This window comes from Carcharodon carcharias, chromosome 32 (assembly GCF_017639515.1).
Source record: "Carcharodon carcharias isolate sCarCar2 chromosome 32, sCarCar2.pri, whole genome shotgun sequence".
Lineage (NCBI taxonomy): Eukaryota > Metazoa > Chordata > Chondrichthyes > Lamniformes > Lamnidae > Carcharodon > Carcharodon carcharias.
In genome coordinates, this window is record NC_054498.1 from 10,775,998 (window position 1) to 10,799,261 (window position 23,264).

General features: G+C 40.0%; 1 protein-coding gene across 2 annotated transcripts in view; it reads left to right on the forward strand.

Moving 5' to 3' along the window:
• The window catches only part of edc3 (enhancer of mRNA decapping 3 homolog (S. cerevisiae)), an 84,113-nt gene that overhangs the window by 47,711 nt on the left and 13,138 nt on the right, over positions 1–23,264 (forward strand). For both annotated transcript variants that reach the window (XM_041178460.1, XM_041178461.1), the window contains exon 5: positions 20,165–20,318. In XM_041178460.1, the coding sequence (XP_041034394.1) occupies positions 20,165–20,318 (154 nt within the window). The remainder of the gene's footprint in view (positions 1–20,164; positions 20,319–23,264) is intronic.

Consider the following 23,264-nt stretch of genomic DNA (forward strand, 5'->3'; position numbering starts at 1 on the left):
TTTAAAGGAAGGGGTTGCTTCAGGGAGTGGGAGCATTGTTACACTTAGATTTTCTATTGTGGGATAAGCCTGATATGAATCCAAGGCTGGTGTCTGGCTGCAATTGTAAACCTGCTAGGCTGGTTATTTTCTGCCAGTTTTACACTAGAGAAGGCAGAGTTTCCCTCATCTGTTTCTCAATATGGCCATTGTGAGCAGTCATGGACTACTGGCATATTATAGACTGTGGTCAGCTATTCTTCATGGATACTTGGCAATGCTGCTGTTAACAGGTTAACTAAGCTTTGAATGGTCATAGGCATGCCATTTATTGTTCATTGTAGCTGCTCCACAGTATAAATTAAATACGTATTGATATACTTTGCTCAAGCTGATTGGTTCAACTCTGATTAAAGAAAGATAGCATTATCCTTAGTTTGATATTGTGTTGCATAGAAAACGCTGTTAACCTCGGGACTGAAATCACTTCACTTTTTTATGGGCTCTGCTGATTTGAAGGAACAGTTTGCTGTTTTTTGGCACCTTTTTGCCAGCAGGACATCTCTGAATGCTTCACATTCTCATAGATTGCTTTTGAAATGTAGCCACTGTTGTATTTTTAAGTAAACCTAACAGCCAATTTGTGCATTGCAAGGTCTCAAACAGGAAATTAAATAAATGTCCATCCATTTTATCTATGTTTGGTACTGCTGGTTAAGTGAGCAATGTTGACTGGGCCAAAAGAGCTGCTCTTTGAATAGAGGTGTTTAGTGTTGGCCTAAACCAATGAAACAGGCAGATGGGAATGTGGTTCCCGAGAGGACCTTCAGTGATCCAGTACTCCCAGTATTACACTGAAATGGATTCCAACTTTGGTACTGAACGTGTTGAGCACTATGTATTTAACTGCTGTCCATCATTTTACTCATGTGTGCTTTGGTGTGGGTAAGTATCAAATAAAACCTTGAATGATTGTAAAGTTTCAAACTTGAGATACTTAAGTTAGTCAGTACTTATTGCACTTGGGGTGACTAGGTTTGCATTTATGAATTCAAAATGTGACAAGTTGTCTCTTGTGCGTTCAGGCTGACTGTGCGATGAATGTTAACTTGGCTGGAATTCCAGTATCATAATAAATTGAATGTGCGATTATGGTATTGAGATTTTATTCCTGACAGTTTTGTTGTGGAATTTGCTGAGTCCTTCCTAAGAATGCAGTACCATCATGCTGGAGAACTGACAAGTTAGCATCTTTGAGACAGTACGATTGAATCAAACTTGGTAACTTTTCAATTTAGAAGTTTTAATTACTTCAGAGAGAATTCAGGTTCAGACACATTAAGTTATAGCTTAACTCCTTGACACTAGGTTTCCTTTTGGTGATTTTGTTTTTTATAATTTATTTTCCAGGTCACTCCGACTACATTTAATTTGAATATCACTGAAAAGAGAGGCACATTGCCGAAGCTTTGCATCTTGCACCCATCAGGGCAAACACAGGATGAAAACCTCGGCAAAGTGTCTCTCTTTTCAGCAATATTCAAGTTCTGCACTGCGATGTGACATCTTAAGATTTTTGCAGCATGGATAACAGAGGAAAAGATGAAATGTGCACAACAAGGAATAAATATTTTGATTCCTTGTTAACATTAAAAAAAAATTCATTCATGAGATGTGGGTGTCTCTGGCTGGGCCAGCAATTATTGCCTATCCCTGGAGAAGGTGGTGGTGATCTGCCTTCTTGAATGTGACAGAGAGGGAATGGCAATATAGTTCCAAATCAGGATGGTGAGTGGCTTGGAAGGGCCCTTCCAGGTAGTGATGTTCCCACGTGTCTGCTGCCCTTGTCCTTCTAGATGGTAGAGGTCGCTGGTTTGGAAAATGTTGTCTAAGAAGGCTTGGTGAGTTCCTGCAGTGCATCTTGTAGATGGCGCACACTGCTGCAGTTGTGTATCATTGGAAGTGAGTGTATGTGGATGGGGTGCCAATACAGCAGACTGTTTTGTCCTGGATGGTGTCAAGCTTCTTGACTGTTGTGGGAGCTACACTCATCCAGACAAGAGTATTCCATCACACTCCTGATCTGTGCTTTGTAGATGATGGACAGGCTTTGGGGAGTCAGGTGGTGAGTTACTTGCCACAGGACTCCTAGCCTCTGACCTGCTCTTGTAGCCACAGTGTTTATATGGCTAGTCTAGTTCAGTTTCTGGTAAATGGTAACCCCCCCAGGATGTTGATAGTGTGGGATTCCAAGATGGTAATGCCATTGAATGTCAAGGCACAGTGGTTAGATTCTCTCTTGTTGGAGGTGGTCATTGCCTGGCACTTATGTGGCATTTGCCACTTGTCAGCCTAAGCCTGGATGTTGTCCGGGTCAAGCTGCATTTGGACGTGGACTGCTTCAGTATCTGAGGAGTCGTGAATGGTGCTGAGCATTGTGCAATTATTAGCGAACATCCTCACTTCTAACCTTATGATGGAAGGAAGGTCATTGAAGCAGCTGAAGATGGCTGGGTCTAGGACACTACTAGGATCTCCTGCAGTGATGTCCTGGAATGCAAGCTGCATTGCTTTGTGTTTACATCTGTGTAGTATAATTTAAAAAATTATAATGTTATTTTGCTAGAAAACTGACTTCAAGGCCTTGAGGCCAGTTGTTCATGAAAGAGTGGTATCAATTACTTTTATGAAAACTGATGTTTCCTAATTTTCAAGGTTAGATGCAAGGCTCGGTTTGGCTATCATAATCATTGTTTTGTGGACAAACCATTATATATTGCAGATGAAGTTGAAAAATAAGGTTTGATGTTGGATTGACTATGCTAGTCTGCTCAGCTTCATTTAACAAGACAGAGAAAGTAAATTAATGAACTAGCACCCAAGTTGTGCTGAGATACAGCAGCCGAGCTTCAAATTCCTGCAGTGTTGAATATATCCAGTGGGAAGCTTGGCTTTAAGAAATTGGGTGAGCTTTTGCTAGTTGCTGAGTTCAAACTTGGTAGTATAAATAACGTTGAAATTGACTGGTTGGCTTGTTTGCAATTTTGAAGCTGCAGTGTATGGCAAAAGGATAATGGGATTTTTAAACTATTTCAGATGTGGACAGTGCTCCATGACTCAACAAAGTCGTATGTTTTTCAACTGGGGGCATTTTGAAATCATGCTATGGGGATTTTTAGTTAGAGGATTGCTTCAAACTTGAACCCTTCTGTATAATAGCTTCATTGATAGAGAAAGACGAGATGGAAAAATAGGTTACATTTGGTGTAAGACAAATACACAGTACAAGGCTTTGGCCAGTGGAAGTTATGGGGGTGAAAAGCTAGCATTCCGTTGGTGCTTAATTTTTTTGTGTAAGCGTGCTTCTGTAAGCTTGTCATGTATACCCTTTAATTTTCCGTTACTGGAACTTTCGTCTTCAGGTACTGTACTTAATTGGTCTTGTGTTGTGCTATAATTAAAACTCTCCATTTCAGCAACTGAAATGCCAAACCTGAATTACCAGTGTTCTAGTATTTATTTTAATTCATGTTTTTACTCATGGGTCAAAGTTGCTTTGGTGCTTAATGCACACTTGCTAAACTGTCTTTCATATTTGCCCTTCTTACCTATAGTAGTATAGTCATATGGATTTTGATAAAATATGATTGTAAGTCTGAAATTTTACCATGCCAACACTGCATGCATTTTTTCCATTCAGTTTTCAATAAACTATAATGAGCATGAGTTAAGTTGTTTTCTGGTGCATTTTATATGGAACTGTGAAAATAAGCACCAATATGACTTATAAATTTTGCCTTTCCAAATTCTCTTGAGAGACAACTCACCTAATATTAAGAAATGCTGACAGTTAATTAAATGGCCACAAGTGACTTATTGGGAGATGATGAAGCAGAAACACTGCATTCAGTGGCCGGTATTTTGTAGGCAGCAGCGAAGTGACAATGATCACAACTCATTTTGAAGAAAGCTGCCCACATAGCTCTAGTGGTCACCCTGGTATGAGTTTCTCCTTTCCCAATGTTGCCTTGATTCTGACATCCTGCAGCAGTGAGGTCATCCAGCAGACTAAGCGGCCAATCACATTGAAGAATTCTCTCGGGCAGCAAACCACTGGTTATCCTTCATTTTTAAAAAATATTATGCAACATAAGGATTGGGAAATGCATGTTTGATTAAGGCAGAAGCTGAAATATTATCAACTTTAAAAGAAAATATTACTTTAAAAATGTGGATTTTTATCATAATTGATTTGCCATTTTACAAATATAAAATAAGTTTTTTCAGAACCAATGAGACTGACCAGTAGTAATTATGGACTTAGTATGCCATTAAAAACCCAGTTACACCTTATTCAGCAAGGTGTATCTTGAGTATTGTTGAAAAAAGAGACGTTGAAGCTTTTCATCTTGCACTCATCAGGACACCACAAGAATACCAAATGTAAAGGGGACAACAGTTTATACTATACGAGAAGAAAGTGCTGATTGGCAAGTGGATTCTGAGGCTTTGCCATTGAGAATGCATCAGTTGATAGTGACTGGCAGTTAACTGCCAATCATTGTTTGAAATTTAAACCAGGCAGCTTGACCCTGATTGGTTATGGCATTGCCCTGAGGAATGAGTTAGCAAATGGCTGTCACTTATTTTGTTTAGTTGAAATAGACTCAGTATACGTATTCTTTCTGTTTGCAAAGAACAGGGCCAGGTGTATTGATATATGTAGCTTCCAGCACATTCAAATGCACCACACTGCGAGCCTGACTGACTATCTTAAATTGGTTGTCAGTGTAATTCTTAGCGTGTTGAGGATTACAGTGTGGCACATTTGCCTGTACAGGAAGCTGTAAAGATTGATATACAGGGCCCTTTGCAGACAGAAAAAACATGTACATACATTGTGCCTGTTTCAGCTAACAACAAAATAAGTGATAGCCATTTGCTGATTCATTCCTCAGGACAATGCCTTGACCAAACAGGATCAAGCTGCCTGGTTTAAATTTCAATCAGTGCTCAGCAGTTAACTGTCATTCAACATCAATTGGTATACTCTCCATGGCAACTCCTCAGAGTCCATGTGCCAACCAATCAGCACTCTCTTCTCATACGGTATAAACTGTTGTTCCCTTTACGTTTGGTATTCTTGCGAAGTGTCCTGATGAGTGCAAGAGGAAAAGCTTCGACATGTCTCTTTTTTCAGCAAGTTATCTACTACCAAATGACTAAGGTGTAACTTTTTCGTGGCTTTTTGCAGTGAGATTAATAATGTAAAAGTGGAAGTTCCTGTCAAGCTAAATGATTTCAGAAGATTTCAATCTGCGAGAATTTCAACAGTGCACCCCATTGAGGAACATTGAATAATTGGCAGCATATTTAACTTTGCATGTGTGAACTCCAGAAGCTTCCCCCTCCTACCAGATTTGACAACTGTTTCTAAAATCTCATTTCATCTGAGCTCCACTATCCTGTGAAGTGTTTTGAGACACCTTTCTGCATGTGAGAAGTATATAAGGATTGTAAATCGTAATGTGGGCCTTCAGCCCTCTTTAGAAATCAGAAGCTAGCTGATGGAGGAGGAGGAGGAACTTTGCTCCTTCTTTTTTCTTTATTGTCTCTTTGGTTGGATTAAATATTTGAAGTCCAGATTAACTGGAAACTTATTAGCAAAAATCAGAGTATAGTTTCCAATGATGAGCCTTGCCATTATCTTTAGTAGAACCAGATTAACCTTATTTTAGTCATGGGCTCCTTATTGCATTACCCAGAATCAGCTTGATATATTTGGAATTCTTCCAATATGGGATGGTATTCTTCCACTGTTCAGCTTAATTAATAATCTCTTGCATCTATGTTTTATCTTTTTAAGTTTCATTTTTACCACCTTGTCATTCCAAAACGAATGTTATGCCTTGGCTGGTGACACAATAAATTAATTGTTAAGCTCAAAAACGTACAATTGTAAAATCCAGCATTGGATTGTGTAATCCTGTTTGTGTCATTTGATGTTTCCATATCAAAATGCGGAGTGATGAAAAGTTAAAATACTGGAGATGCACATGACAGAGATCCTTCATCAAAACTTTAATTTTCTTTGATAAGTTGATTGACCTTCAACATACGCCCAATATTTTTAGATCATTTCCCGTTTTCTCCCACTTCCCTGCCAAATGCCTCCTCATCCACTTAAGGAATCATCTAAGGCATTGTCTCCTGTATGATTTCAATGGTGCTGGTCACCTTCTGGCACCTGGGCTAAGTGACCATTTTCAGGTGTTGGCAATTCATATGTCTGTGGAGGGCATCGCTGAGTTCAAGGCTCTCTTCACAAAGCTGAAACCCACTGACAATGACAAGTTTTGTTCTGTAGTCCTGCTACTTTGAAACCAGTTGTAATGCCTGTACTGCCACCTAGACCAAGAATTGCTCCCGCACCACTCCCTGCAGCGCCCCCCCCCCCCCCCCCCCCCCCCCCCAAAACTACCCCAGCCTGCATTGTTCAGTTATATGCTGCCTTACCAGGTTGAGCCATCCAAGCATTTTATGTTTTTATTACGACATGATGTGATGAATTAGTCCTGTAATGGAAAATCAAATGAAGTACTTTTCAGTGATGAGAAAACTTTACTGCACTAATCCAGTTGTAGTTAGTATTGGCTTCAATCCAAGTAAATTTCCTTCATTGAGGTGGAGTGTTACTGCTGTGTGCACACTGTGGTATGACCTTGATTCTTTTCCTTTTATAGTTTATCACACTTGTAGTTTTAGGGTTGTGCTGCAAGTCTACCGATAACCTCTCAGGGCAGGTTATACATCGCGTGTGTACTTGACGGGAAGTTGGCTTGGCAGCCAGTACCTCCATCCAGACAGACTGTTCAGTATCAATTAGAGCAAAGTGCATTGTTTCTCTGTTTCCTTTTGGTTTAATAGTACAGACTTTTGCCCTGTTTACCAGACACAATTTGTGGTGCATCACGCACATTTAGGCCACCATACAAAGTACAGTACGTGTTTCTGTCTCAGTTATTATTTAGAGAAATAATATGAATCTAATCCCCAGTTCACATTTTCCACATGCAGTAATTTGTGCTGTACTGGAGAGTGAGAAAGAGCAAGCTCACATTTATATAGCACCTTTCACATCCTCAGGATGTCCAAAAGTGCCTCACAGCCAATCAGTTACTTAGTGAAGTGTGGGCATTGGCAACTAGCTGTCTTTTAAAATTGATTAAAATAGTTGGCACCCTGGATAACCTATTTGAAATAGTGAATGTCAGCCACAGACATATTGCACTTCTGCATATTGACTAGAAACAATTGTCTGTAGGGTTAAATTTGAAAAATTCAAAAGTGGCAGCTGGTAATTCACTTTAATTACTTACATAAGTTCCAGCTTAGCTCCGAGGGCTCACTTGCGGATGTTACCAAACTAGCTAAGTAACTTGTTCCAACAAATTTTAGGATACATGCTTGCCTAATTAACCTCTGTTCTGCCAACTATTTAGGACTGTTAAGTTCACCAAAAATTTACTTTAGTCGCAAGCACACTTTTGGAAGGGTGAACTGATGACTTGAAACAAATGATTATTGAAGAGTTTGGAATTTTTTTTTGTGTAAAAAATATTTGCCAACCTTTTTCTTTTGTTTGGAGACTCATAACAGAATTGCATTGTGGTGCATTCTTTTTGTTTGTGTCACATTATGGTGATTCCAACAGACTGCTTGTTGGATCCCTCAGAATCTCTTAAAATAAGTTGAAGATTAACTTCCATGAAGACAATGTTTCTTTAAACCTGTGTTTGACCACTGTGTGTAATTAAAATTGTCCCACATTTGTCTTTCTAAAAAAGTAGATAACTGTTTCCCAACCCCATTTTAACTCTGCGATCCAATGCTTATTGGTTCAAAGTGCCCTGTTTAATTTGTTATCCCTCAGGTGCTTATTAGGGGGATGATTAGAGGAGGGATAATATTTGTGCATACTCTATTGTTTTCACAGCCTTGGGACATCAAATGTTTTTTTTTTATATTTGTCATGGGATGTGGGTGTCGCTGGCTGGGTCAGCATTGTCCATCCCTAATCGCCCTTGTTCAGAGAATCAGCCACTTATAGGCCAGACCAGGTCTGGACAGCAGATTTCCTCCCCTAAGGGATATTCGTGAACCAGATGGATTTTTTACGACAATCGACAATGGTTCCATGGTCTTCATTAGACTTTAAATTCCGATTTTTATTGAATTCAAATTCCACCATCTGCCATGGTGCGATTTGAAGCTGGGTCCCCAGAGCATTATCTTGGGCCTCTGGGATACCAGTCCAGTGACATTACCACTACGCCACTGCCTCCCCTTAACTTATTTTGCACTTCTTTGTAGCAATATGTATGGTGATATTCCTGCCTATGCTGGTGTGATTTTTCCATCTTTACTGATATTACAAACCATGTACAACTGCAGTGTGACACTAAGCACCAGAGGCACTGTCATATCGTACCTTTTCCTTCTTGTGGTATTCCCTTATGTCAGTTACTGTGTTAAAATGTATCTTGTACCTAAGCATAGACATTACTGTTCAATCCGACTGATGAAATTAATGTTCATATTTTTTCAGAATAATATTTAACTTAATTTTCAAAAGAAATGCCAAATCCCTGGTGTCCATCATACTCTTACTTAACCGGCTGCTTAATAAACCTGCATCCAGCCTCAGGAACCCTGCTCGTTCCAAGAAATACTAGTCAAATAGCGCTGCTACTGAACAAATGTGCCTGTGTCAAAATCAGCATAACCTCAGCAGATGTTGATTTTAAAACCTCATTGAAACTGTTTATTCCTATTTTCCAGGAAAGCACTTAGATGTTGAAAGATTTTGTGACATGAATGTTTACTTATTGGTCCTGCTCTCTTTGCCTTTCTGTGCTGGCTGCATTTAGTGGACCTGGAGTTCCTTCTGTACGCAAGATTTATCCCACTTTTAATGTATTTTAGAATGTATTCCTTTCAAAATTAACTGCAGAAAAATCCAATGAATGGGGCAGGTCTTAGTTTAATTTTGTAAGCATTATTTATCTGCTTAGGTTTCTTTTTAAACTTGTGTACGCCAGTTTGTCAAGATGAAATGGGCTGCGTGTTCAGTATTGAACAGCCATATCTCGGAAATTGTTAAATTATGCACTTCTTTCTTTAAGGGCCTTTAGAAATGAGCTGACAGTCAGAGATCATCTTTTTCTAACAAACACTGATTCATTACACTTAAGCTATTTAATTGCTATAATGCAGTGAGAAAGATCTATACATCTGTTGCCTCTTGCTTTTTTAAATTCATTCACTGGTTGCAGGTATTGTTGGCAAGGCCAGCATTTATTGCCCATCCTTAATTACCCTTGAGAAGGTGGTTGTGAGTCCCCACCTTGAAGTGCAGCAGTTCATCTGGTGTAGATAAACCAGAGTGTTGTTAGGTAAGGAGTTCCAGGATTTAGACCCAGCTTTGATCAAAGGAACACCAATGTATTCCTAATTTGGGGGGTGTTTTGTGTGGATTGGAGGGGGAAATAGAAGCATTTGTGTTCCCATGTCACGATCACAATATATTGACAGACTTGACAGGTGCATTGAAAAAAAAATAGCAACCTAAATTATAAATTATGGATATATTGGCAAGCAATCTACCATTTAAAAGTGTGTTGAATTTGCATATAGTTAATCCTTTGCAACTGGCATAATCCTGACAAATGTGTCTTATTTAAAGGAGCTTGCCACAGCTTTAATCGCAGTCTTCCAAATTTACTGAAGGATTTCACAAAATCCTTGTTCAGTCAGGCATTGATAACATCAGAAATAATCTCTGATTTTTTACATTTAAGAGATGGCCTTGCAGTACTCAAATTAGTTTTTTGGCGATCTTCTTCCCATCAAATTCTAAACTTAGAACCTTGACTGGATTAAACTTGGATTAAAATTATTATATTTTAAATTTACTGTTGTCTTCCCATTCTTTCATAATGAAGGTCACAGAAGGCATCCCTTAATTCTAAATAGCCTTGTGTAGCTAATTGCATTTTAATTTGAAGATCAAGCTCCTTGTAGCCTCTTAAGCTTTTTGACCAAGGGAGTGGAAAAATCATCATAATCTCTTGATAAATGCATGCAGATAATGTTATCAAATGTAACAAAGAATCAGTTAACTTTAGATCTTGTTTAAACAGAGGGGCAAACAAAATTCATGTTGACAGAAAAGTAGCATGTTTGTAAGCAGTTGGTTTGAAATCCTAAAATGAAGTGTCAAGGTTGAATCCATATTAAGGTGAAAATGTTACTAGTTGAAATAAAAACAGAAAATGCTGAAAATACTCAGTTGGCCTGGTAGCACCTGCATAGAGAGAAACCGAGGTAACGTTTGAGGTTGATGCCCTTCTGTCAGAACTTGGAAAAGATAGAAGTGTACTAGCTTTTAAGTAGGTAAAATTGGGGAGGGTAGAAAAAGAACAAAAGGCAAAGTCTGTGATAGGGCAGAGGACATTAAATAACAAAAGAGTTGGTGGGGCTGAGCCAAAGGGAGTACTAATGGGAGGAGTACAGTAACAAATGATGGGTCCAGAGGAGGTGTGAATGGCAGAATAATGAACAGCGTATGTCTAATGTGTTGTGCTCTGGAATCTTAGCACAGTCGTGAAGGACCCACTATAAGTACCATAAGTGTGGTTCAGAGCAGATTTGGCAATGTGAGTTCTTCCACAATGGTTTTTAACAACTCTTTCCCCCAAAGCCTTCTCCCTGGATTCCCTGATATTGTGGTTATGTACATGCAAGCCTAGCCGGACACTGCAATGAGGTTTCAGCTTTTTATGTATTTAATGGTGCTAATATTGCACTTACTGTGGAAGTCAAAACCTTCAAGCATGTCTTAATTACCTTTAAATATAGTAGTGCAACCATCAGATGATGATATACCAGATTTTTTGGTACCATCTATAGTTTAACATATGAGAAAGGATAAATGCTAAACAGTTACCAATAGTGAGCTTACCAGAAAAACTTGGGAGAGCATTCTCCATGTGTTATACAACCCCCATTACCATTTTAGGATTTGGGAGCTGGTCTCTGGAGAAAGGTTTGACTGTGCTGTTAATGCAGGGACCCTTGAGTGCAAATGCAGCTCGTTATGTTTACTGAAACTGGCGGCCACAACCTATTCACACAATGCTGCAAGTACTCAACATCTCCTTGAATCATTTTTCTGGTTGATGGGGCCTCAGTTCAATGTTTTATACAAGAGTTGGTGACTCGGGCATTTGCATGGTGTGTCAATTAAGATGACCAGGGCCAGATTCCCTGCATGGAGTTGAAAGCTCTGAATCTGAGGCAGGAGCGCTATCAACTGACCCAAACCGCCACCTAAGTAGGCAGGAGGATAAAACAAGATAATTTTTTAAAACTTTCTAAAATAACCCCAATTTAAAGAAAATTGCCCTTTAATTGCTCAGCTCTGGTAACATGTTGCAGAGTGATATGACTGGAAACGTATACTTGCTAGACTGGGGCCTATTTCTGCTCTCTGTCTTATGATTGTGAAGGTGAACTTATGTATTTTCCTATATTGCTGTATCACAGCAATTAAGTTGGAAGCTTTTGTTAAATTGTGCCTTTATTTGGAAATCTAGAACTTAAGGAGAGTTGTGGCTGGGCACAGCTTCAACAGTACTTGTTGATGTAAGACCTAAGACAGCATCAAAGAATTATGTATAGAACTGATCATAGTGTTTCTGCTATGACTTGGTAAAACACAATCATAAAATGTCATAGCCCAGAAATGGGCTGTTTAGTCCATCAAATCTGTGCTCATTTTCACTCCACATAAGCCACTCATTTAATTCCACTCTATTCATTCCCCATTGCCATGAATGTTCTTTGTTCAGCGACTGTCTAAGTCCTTTCAAGAAAACACGTATACTCAACAGTGGTTTGTGGCAGAACATGCTGTTTAAAGATTTATTTTCTAACCCCTCCCATTGCCCCAGTTCATTTTGTGATCATCTTCAATGTATGCCCTCTCTTTGTTTCCACTTGTCAGAGGGGCAGTAATGGTAGTTCGGGAATCTTTGTGTACGCTGAGCTGTGGGCGAACATCCATTGGTGCAGTGCTAGATTTTGTGCATTCATACTTGGATTTGTATCTTTGGTCACAGGAGTCATCAATTCAATGAGTTTAGTGCATTCACCCCATGGTGCTGCAGTGGTATCTGTCAATTTGCCGGGGGTGGCAGCAATTATGTTACACTCCTTCCCTCATCACACCCAATCCCAATACTGCCTCTCCCAACTGTAGCCCTGACCTACCTACCTTAATTCCTTTGCTATTGCTTCTCTGAGTTATCTGCCAGCTTGCTAAATAAATTCTTGTGCTCTTGTGTACTTTTGAAGGTGCATCTTTCAGATGAGTCATTAAACCAAGGCCCCTCCTGCTCTCTCAGATGGATGTAAAAGATCCAATCACTATTTGAAGAAGACCGAGGGGAGTTCTTCCCAACGGCCTGGCCAACTGGCCCTTACCTAACATGTAATTAAAACAAAAAAGATGATCTGATCATTACCTTATTGTTTGTGGGACCTTGCTGTGCTAAATTGTTTGCTGAATTGCAACAATAATTGCACATCAAAAGTAGTTAATTGGCTGCACACATTGACATGTCATGAGGTCTTAAAAGATGCTATATAAGTTGAAGTCTTCCTTTCCATCCTTGAGGGAAGCTGTAGTGAAACCATTGTACATATTAGCATTGTTCTTATTACTCTGGCTCTGCAGATGACTGAAATGCCAGCAAGGTTTTGTGCTCTTTTTTTCTGCTCCGCCATTTTTGGGCACAGCAAGAATTTTTTCGAGCAGCGTTACTCTATTCTGTCATAACCGTACAGTGGAAATGTTCTTCCTGAGCTAATGCAGAAACTTTGGTCATTTGAGATTTAAGCAGAATAGTGGGTGAGGCCTCGGCTGTGACCTGACTTGTCAATAGGATGTCTGAGGCAATCATTCATTGACACTCGACAACAGAATGTGCAAGGGTCAGGTTAAAACAATCGCACGTGTGCCACACCCCACACAGACTGTTTAAATTCCACCTCTTGCTGTCCAACAGGTGCTGCAGGAGTACATAATTACTCACATTCTGGTCCTTCCTATGCTTCTGGCCCTCTCGGAGCATAATGGGCCTGAGAGGCACTCACAAGCCTCAGAGGCTCCCTGTGAGGCATGAACATCTGTAGGTATAAGATGACTACAGACCATTGCACTGCCATAGCTCATCCACCCCAACCGCAAACATATGCATTTATAACACTTACAATTTGACAAACTGAACAGGTTATAACACCCGCCCTGGGCTGCCATTGCATTCTACCTGCTGGGGAACAGGACTGCTTTGAAACAAGAGGAAGAAAACCCTGAAACTTAATGAACCTCCAAAAGCTGACTGTCATGTATGATTTCCTCTTATGATCATGACTCCATTTCAGCAAGTGGTGACAGATGGTTCTATATTTTGCCCTCCCTTTTTGTGTAAGTGCCTGTGATTTAAATCATTGTTTCATTGCATAACTCTGTAAAGTTCTTTGTGAATGAAAGGCTACATGTCTGAATCAGTTCTCTGTACCTTACATTAAAAAAATGCCTTGTACCTTTTATTTTGTAAAGAAATGCAGCATAGTATGCATGGAATTGTTTTGCGTGTGAAGACCTTCCTTTAGAACTGTATGTATAGAGCGCCATCTGTCTTGAATTCTGAATGCAACAATGATTTTATTTGTAGCAAACCAGTTCTTGGCTTGTTTGATTGGGCAGGATGCTATATAACGTGAACGTAACACTTCAGAATGCAAAAGCAAAATTGCATGGAGGGCAAAAATTGTCAGGTTCTATCAGCAATGAGCACTTCTAAAATGTTTCTAATTGACACGACCAAATTGGAATTTTAAATGCCAGGATGATATTGCTTTTTGCACAAAGGAAGGCCCAGTAACCACTTAAAGCCTGCTGCTATTGTTTGCAGTGGGTCTAGTAAGCCGCTAGTATAGGATTTTGACTCCAAGGATCATGCAGTTGTATGGCATCTGTCCCAGTTAAACTGAAGCACTTTGGCTTTTTTGTTGGTGAATTTTTTTTTTGCGCCTCATAGGCTGAACAGAAATATCTTGGCCAATCTGTGAAGTTTTTAGTCGCAGTAGTATCAGAGTAACAATATGGTGGAGGGAAAACATTCTGGAAATACCCCAGGGTGATTTGCTTTGTCAGGGGCCAGCTGCTGATGTATCATGCACCTGCACAATCTTCTACATTTGCTTCCAGGCTCCGATAAGCAAGAACAAGATTGGCATGGCCTTCACATGAAAAGACTTGTGTCTATCACTTCTCAGCACATCCATCATTTCAAAGAAGCCTTCTAGGCAAAGGGCGGATTCTGATGCGTTACACTAGGCTGCTGCATATGATTTTCCTTGATGCACTCAGTTTTTAGAGAATGGGAAGAAATATAGTTCTGGCCACAGACTCTTGAAGAGGTACACGTCAGTCATGTAGTCACAGGTTTTGCCTGATCTTCCTGGAATGTTTTTTTTCTCCCTTGTGAATTGGGACCTGCTGCGTTCAATGATGTGTTCATTATTCACATTTGCTCTCAGCAACACCCTGTCCCCTGCCCATTCACTGCTGTTCTGGACCTTAGTGTTTGTGGCCCTTTAAGACCTTCTGTCTCAGATGGAACAAGGTGAAGGCCTCCATCTTTTCTGGATCTCTCGTGAGCCTGGTCAATATTTATCCCTCAATAATATCACAAAAACAAATTAACACATTGCAGTTTATGGGAGCTTGTGTGTGCATTTGGCTGTCAAGTTTCCTACATTGCAACAGTGACTACACTTAAAAGCACTTAATTGGCTATAAAGCACTTTGGGACATCCTGAGGCTGTGATAGGCGCAATATAACTGCAAATTTTATTTTTCCTTTTGCCTGCACTGCTCTAGACAAATGGAGAGTGAGACTTTCTGTTCCCAGGTTTTCACTGGAATGCCACTAGCAATAGCCTGTGCTACAGTGTTTTTAAAAATGCCAACCCTCCTCATTATTGAGATGTTCTGATCCAGGAAATGCACATTTTCAACTCATTTTTTGTTTGTTTGTTGATGTGGTGCAGTCTTTCAGGTTTCAGAACAATTGTTAGGCTGCGCTGCGCCACATGTCAAGATTTTACCTCGTGCAGTTGGGATTTTATTTTGTAAAGCTTTTGATCCATTCAACAGCAGAGGCATTGTTTTACTAAGTGCTCCTTATGGCACATACGAGTAGATGTGGCAGGGTTGTTTTGTTTAATGTCTGGCTGGCATCCACATATTCTAGCCTGCAAATAAGCTATGTCAAAACTATATTCAGATCTAAACGATATATTTACGTGGTTGCTGATTAGCACCGTCAGTTTTTTTTTGCTGATTTTAATGTCATAAAGTACTGTAATGTGCACTTGAAGACTATTACACTCGTCACCATTAACCGTGTGCAATATGGGTGCACTTTTATCTTTCCTGATCTGGCCTTTCTTAATCAGCAGAGGGAGGTAAGAAAAAATTAATACTAAAGTAAAATACTACAATTGCTGGAAACCTGAAATAACACAAAAAGCTGAAGAAACTCAGCAGAACAGACAGCATATGGAGAGAGAAACAGAATTAACATTTCAGGTTGGTGACCTTAAAAATGGACATTGCTCTCAAAGCTGGCTCAAAAAAATCTTTGAAAACACCTGAGTTCTGAAAAATCATCAGCTATTCTAGCTCACTCACATGAAGACTTTTGCATTGTGACCTGCAGGTTATAAATTATTTACTGCACATTATTCTAAGTTTGTAGAGATGGAGATAAGTGACTTTTTAGGTACAATTGAACATATAGAATGTATGTTTCACTTCTGAGTTTGTAGCACATTCAATTGCTTTTTGAAACTTGTGTGTCTGTAGAGTGGGAAAGGCTGGAGAATTCCAGCGCTGATAGAAAGCTTCGGAAAAGCAGATTTGAGTTACCAGTGCTACTGCATTATATTGTTGATTACAACCAGGTATCCCCCACTCTGCTGATCTCCATCTTGTCATGGGCTGGTTAATAGTATTTGTTTGTCAGAATCCTTCAAAAAATATGTTTTACTTTTTCTCAAGGGAATGTGTGTGTGCCAACTAATGTTGCGTGTTAAGTAGCGTTGTTTCTTGGCAACCCATAGTTTACAAAACTGTATTTTAAGCTTAAATAAACAGTAGCAGTTTCCTCATTCTTCTCATTTTGTTGCTATGTAATTGGTATGTGCTGAGTCCGAGCTACTCGTTCAGAATTTCTCCAGTGGCGTGCAAACAGGCTGTGGCAAACAACATAAACTCACCTGACTGACGGGCACATTTTTGTTCTATTTAAGTATGTGTATCGAGAGCCATCTGATTGTTTCGGTCCCTAAAGGCTTAATACTCTTCAGCGAGTGCTATCATTTTTTGGCTTCTTGTGTAAATACTGGAACTGCTGGAAAAGTACAAGTTGCCATGACAAAGTGTGTCCAGAGGGAAAGAGAAGATAATAGTGTTGGGGTGTTAAAGGGTGCATTAGTGTTATTTGAGGTTAATAGGATCTGACTGTTGGCTGTTACATCAAAGCATGTTATTTAAGAAGTTCTTTAAAAGCCTTTTCAGGTATTAATGATTATTGGTTATAAGTACAGTTGAAATCCATAAGCTCCAGCCTACCCAGTGTTGCAGCTAGTTAATCATTGAGTGACTAAGCCTAACACACCGGCAAGGTTCAATTCCTGGTAGTGGGTGAGGCAACAGTAGGGGGTGTTGCCATTGTAGCCTGCATTGGTGAGGGGGATCAGTTAGAGTTGCCACTCCTGGTCGCTGTTGAACAGCCCTCAATGCAAGTCGACTTGCGTTCTGTTGGATTAAGGACAGGATTGTGACTGCAGTAGTGTCCTTCCCACACATTTGAATAGTTTGCCAACATATTACCTAGATTTGCAGATGAAGCACTGTTACCTGGGTCAAATACTAGAGAGCACCCTGTGCCTGTGAAATTGTACCTCCACATGAAGTCAATGCATTCGGGAGAATGAGAGGAATCTGGCAGAAAAACACAAGTTCAGCAAAGGATTTTAAAAAAATAAATAAATTCCAACTCATATACTAACACTTCTCACTGCATAGTGAGAATTTGAACATCTAGCAAGCTCGTAAATTTTACTGCAAGTGTTTCAAAAGACTACATAAAGCTACAACAAGCATGTGTCGTTTGTCTCTGGGACACTCTATTTGATTACCCCCCCAACTCCATGCTATCTGTCATTTGACTAGGAGAAGGAAATAGATGTTCTGTGTAAAGCTCCATAACCCAGAAGCACTTGCTGGCAGCCAGCAGAGTATGTTCAGCAGGCCATGCCAGATATCAAAAGACAGCATATTAAATATTTGGACCGTTGGGTAGTTTCAGTATGACAGGCACCCAATTCAGAAAGTCAAAGTTCAAATTCTAAGCTCACAGCTCACATCGCTCACTTGCTTTTCATGGACATCTCCCATTCCAACTTCAGGGGCGTATGGCAATGTTGTGGTAATGTCACTGGACGAGTAATCGATTTTTTTATCTGTCTTTGCCACAAAAGGAGCTTCCTAAGATTTTTTTTCTTTCATGGGATCAGTGTCACTGACAAGGCCAACATTTTCCCATCCCTAATTGCTCTAGAACTGAGTGGCTTGTGAGGCCATTTCAGAGGGAGCTAAGAGTCAACCACATTGCTGTGGGCCTGGAGTCACATGTAGGCCAGACCAGCTAAGGAATGGAGAATTCCTCTTCTGAAGGACGTCTGTGAGCCAGATGGGTTTTTACAGCAGTCAATCGTTTCATGGCCACCATTACTGAAGCTAGCTTTCAGTTGTGGATTTTTATTCATTGAAATTAAATTCATCAGCTACTGTGGTGTGGGAATTGAACCTGTTTCCCAGAGCATTAGCTTGGGCATCTGGATTACTCGTCCAGCAACATTACCATAACGTGGCCATATGCCCCTGAAGTTGGAATGGGAGATGTCCATGAAAAGCAATGTGAGCTGTGAGCCTAGAATTTAAACCTTGACTTTCTGAATGGGTGCCTCTTGTCATATTTAACCTACCCAATGGTCCAAATATCTAATATGCTGTCTTTTGGGGAGTCTGACACCTTTAAGATTTGGGGTTTGTTGTGGAATTTAATTTTCTTAAAAGCATCTGTGTATGGTGACCACCTCTACTCCCATGTTAAAAAAAACTGGAGTGGTTGATGTGGAAAATTAAGCATTTTTTCTTTATATGCTCTTTAATTTGGCACAGCGAATTCCTGTGTCACTGTGGAACATTGTTAGGAACTCAGTTAATCACTTTTCCCCCACTGCTAAGGGCTGACATAACCAATAAAGTTTAACATTGAATCTTAGGCTTTAGAAAGCCATGCTGACGCACTGCAAATCATTATGGGGGCTGTAGTCCCCACAACAGACCATTCCTGTGAAGCAGTTTAAGATTGAATGTCTTTCAGTAATGCATTCCAATAACGTGCTTTTAAAAAAAAATTTTAATTCCCTCACATTCCTCTTGGAATTTATGATTTCCTCTCGAGTCAACCTATGAAGCAATCACTCTTCTGCAGCCAAAGGTGCTGGCTGGAGACTTTATTTGAAACCATCTACCTTACAAAAATATCCCTGTGATCCATTCATTCTCCCGCCATCTTTTTGGTGCAGTTCATGATTTTTGTTTGGCAATCCCTCCTGACTCATGGGTTGTGGTTGGTTCATTGTGAGGATTGAGTAGATAGAAACCCTATCTGTGGCAATTGCATCACCCATTTCCTCTCTTGAATGCTTTGGTTTTGAATGTCAAGTATTTTTCTTTCCCGCTCTTCCCACTGTCACAGGATAGTTTGTATTTCTGCAAACGCAAGACAGGGGCATGAACCCCAGGCTGGATTTTTGATGATACGAGGTATGTAAAAGGTTTTGACAACATAGTTCTGCAAAACTTAACAGTTTTTTCACTCCTCAACATTTTCAGCTTATATGCCTGGTTTGTGCTACATTTGGCTTCAATTTAAATTGCCAGGATTCCCCAATGAGTCACTCAGTTTTACAATTATATAAGCAACTTTCTGCATTCCTAAAGAATATGCCTAGTTTTCATTGCAAGCAGCTGTTCATGGAACTGCTATAGTTTCAAGTGATGCACTTAAGATGTTTGAAGTCCAATGTTTGTTTTTATCAGAGTCATTGCAAGTATAATTGCAATGAAAATTATTGTATTTATTTTAAATATATACTTATATTTGTGTGCCTTTCTGGTGCATCTATATATGTGTAAGTAGTTGGTCCCCATTGATTACTTTCGCAAATGACACATCTGGGCAGGAGTTCAATGTATTGGGCATTCACTGTATCCTAACACTGCTGCATCAGATAAACATTGGCTGGCTGCTTTCCAGAAACTGAATTTTGATTAGCCCATCAGTTTAAGGCTTGATCGTGTCCAGTTAATTTTACATACCATGAAGTGCTCCGGTAATCAACATCCCACACTAGTTAGGGCCACTTTAACCTCTGCAAGTCAATGTAACAGCACAATGAAATGGTGCACCTGGATTTATCAGATACTGCTGTATTGCCACTGAAGTGAACACAATGTTTAACCGTTTGATTGTTGACAATTATCTCAGCTTGAGCAAGTGAAGCTCGAGACAAATGTGAAACGTTTTTCATATCTTAGTGCCTAACCCGGTTACAGGTCACTTGCAACTTCAAAAAAAATCGGGCTAGCATTAATAGCAGTTGGAAGACTGATTAACAGATTGTTTTGAACTGATGGACATAATATAATGAGAGAGTGCTTGGATACTTGTGGACTCTGCTAGCAGATTTCCATCCCTGAAAGTTATTGGTGGAGCAGCTAGATCTTTATGACAGTTTGGCACGGTTGCTTTCATTGACTTTTTACATGGAAAATTCAAATTCTCAAACTGCTATAGTGTGATTTGCACTCTGTTTTTCTATTGCCAGGACATTCACAGGAGATAAATGATGTCTTTAGCATAGCTGCTGAATGTTTTCTCCACATTTTACAATGACATTGTGTTTGCTTGCCTTACAGATTCGGGATTGGTTGTCCCGAGTATTTCTTACGACTTACACAAGAAGTTGCTGGCAACTGCTGAAAGGCATGGCCTGTCATTGGAGCGCAGACTGGAAATGACTGGAGTGTGTGCCAGCCAAATGACACTAACACTGCTTGGTGGGCCTAACAGGTACTTCTGGGTTTATGTACATCACTCTGTCATTCTATTTTTAAAAAAGCACAATGAGCCTTCTATAATCTAGTGAGCTTCTTTCAGTGAGAGATTTGTATGCTTTGTATGGGAAATTGAGCAATTTTTTTCACTACTGATTTGGGTTTCCAGTGGCAGCATCTATTCCCATGTCAGTGTGACATGAGCAATTTTAGTGGTGGATGGTTGTCTGCTGTCGGTCTGTGTCTAATGAGAATTAGTTTGAAATTATCTTAAAACACTTGTGGTGTCCAAAGTCCTGCCACTGGCCTCACTCTCTTCCAGTTTCTCCATACGAGTTATTTGTATTGACTTTTAAGCAATCATGTTTCTCCCTTTACATGGAAGCTCTAGCATCACCATCCCCTCATCTGTGCATCTATGGAGCACCTTCATTCACTTAGATGGAAGTTAGTGTTTCACACTGGGGGATTCTCAAATCAGCAATTGTTTGCTCTAGTTTGACACTTTGCTGCTCTTTTTGTAACTTTTTTCCAGCTGGTGTAACCATGAGTCACCAACCTTGTGTGTAGGCGAATGGAGCGGATTCAAGTGTTGGTAGTGGCACAACATGCTGCTCTTTCATATCAGGGAAAGAAGAGAGAAATCACTTATGTATTCTGAAAGATCAGTGATATGTTAGCGTTGAATGCCTGCAAAATGCAGAGGCACAAACACCATGATTTCTCAGTGGTTTTGGGAAGATTACACTATGGTTGCTGCTGGTGGTGTGAGACTTGCTTGTCACACTAGCATGTCAGCAAACAGTGTAAGACCAGCCTCAGCTTGATGGAGAGATGGTGGCATAATGGTAATGTCACTAGACAAGTAATCGAGAGGTCCAGGTTGATGTTGTGGGAACACGGGTTCAAATCCCACATGACATCTGGTGGAATTTTAATTCAATTAATAAAATATGGAATTGAAAACTAGTCTCGGTAATGATCATGAAACTATTATCAATTGTCATTTAGGGAAGGAAATCTGCTGTTTTTAACCTGGTCTGGCCTATATGTGAATCCAGACCACACCTGTGTGGTTGACTCTTAACTGACTCTGAAATGGCCCAACAAGCCACTCAGTTCAAGGGCAATTAGAGATGGGCAACAAATGCTGACCTTGCTAGCGACATCCACATCCCACATCCCATGGAAGAATAAAGGAGAAAAACCTCATATTAGGTTGATCCCAAGTGCACAAACTAGGCTTATCTTACTCAAATAATGGTTATACCATGGGGACACAAACAAGCATCATTTGAGAGCTGTATTTTAGAAGCCACGTTGCACCAACTTAATCAAACCCAGTACAGTAACAGCAAAGTACCATGCCTAACGCTGATCCCGACGCTAAATATTAATTCTGAATGTTAGTGATGCCATTTTTGTCTTTCGTGCAGGACATGAGCTGGCACTAGCAAATATTAATTTTTTTCAAATTGTGACTTCTTGTCTGTTGGGGCCGGAACTGAGGAAATAGTTTCATATGGTGCAGGATGTTTTAACGGGCAATTTCCTCCTTGGGTGTGGAACTCAAACAAATCAGAATTTCAAATATTACGAGTTCCTGCCAGTTTGTGACTACCTTTTGGGGAGTAGGAGTAGCAGCATTTTTCTTCTGCTGTCTTGTTTTCTCACTCATTGTACATTTGTACACAGAGTGGCCCCCTCATTGTGCTCGGGAATATTTCATCCCTTATTAAGACTCTACACATTCTTGGGACATTTCTCAAATGTTTGAACATTTGGAATCTAAAGATACAATCTTTTATTCATCAGTGAAGTTCAAAACTGGCTCTCAAAACTTTGTTATTTTAAAAAAGAGTAACTCTTGCCCGTGTGAAATGGTTGAAGCCGCTGACTTTCACAAGGAAAAGTGGACAGGTGCTGGGACGCAAGCTCCCAGAATCCTGTATAATAGCTTGACCTTTGGCCTATTCACTCACCGTTAAGTAGAGGTCCTGGTAATGGCTTTATAGTTCTAACAATCAACTAGTGTCATGTTTAGATTCTAAAACAGCTGAGAAACGCTTGTGTCTGCTGTCTTGTTTTACCCCCAATCCCACTTTCTGAAGGAGCTAATTCCAGCAGGGGTATGACTCCATGGCAGCCAAAAACGCTCAGGTGCCCTCACTCAGGGCCAGGAGAAAAATCATGGGCTCCAGTGCTTCTCCTGCTTCCAGGTCCCTTATCCCTCCCCCTACTTTAATCCTCCCCTCAGTCATGCTTGATATTTTTTCCCCTTTCAAGATTCACCAATCACAGGCCCTAGTGAAATAATAATGCCCATTTTTGGCATCTGCTTACAAATATCATCCGATATATATGCAGCATGGGTCATTAATATTAAAAGCAGCAACAATATAATGCAGTGGTAATTTGTGTGCACCCTATAGGTGATCCCACTGTGACTATTAAACAAACCAGAGTGTACAAATTTTACTTCAGCATTGTGCAATATTGTTAATTTGAGAGGAAAATATCCCATTGGTTATTTGTAATGCTGTGCAGATGGTACCGCTGATTTCAGTGACTGCCTCAGCCCTCATTAACATGTTATGCACAATGCACCATGTGGACACGGTCACAGTGAATTCATATTTGGGGAAAGATTCAATACTTGCAACCCAGATAAACTGCACAACATCTTTTCCATTCTGTAGAAGTAGAAGACGACTTCCTTTTGCCTGGGTGCATGATACTATTCAATATAATTATTTCATACAAGGTATGTAATTGAATTCTATTTTATCAATAATCTCTCAGAGTAGAAAGATCAAATGACTCCTAAGCAACAAAGTGGAATGACTGAACAACATGGGTCTTCACTGTCATTGAGAAGGTTTGGAGCCCTCATGTGTCTCTGTGCAACACAACTTAGGAGACCAGAGGACAAAGACTGAATGGTTCACAATTGTATCTGTCT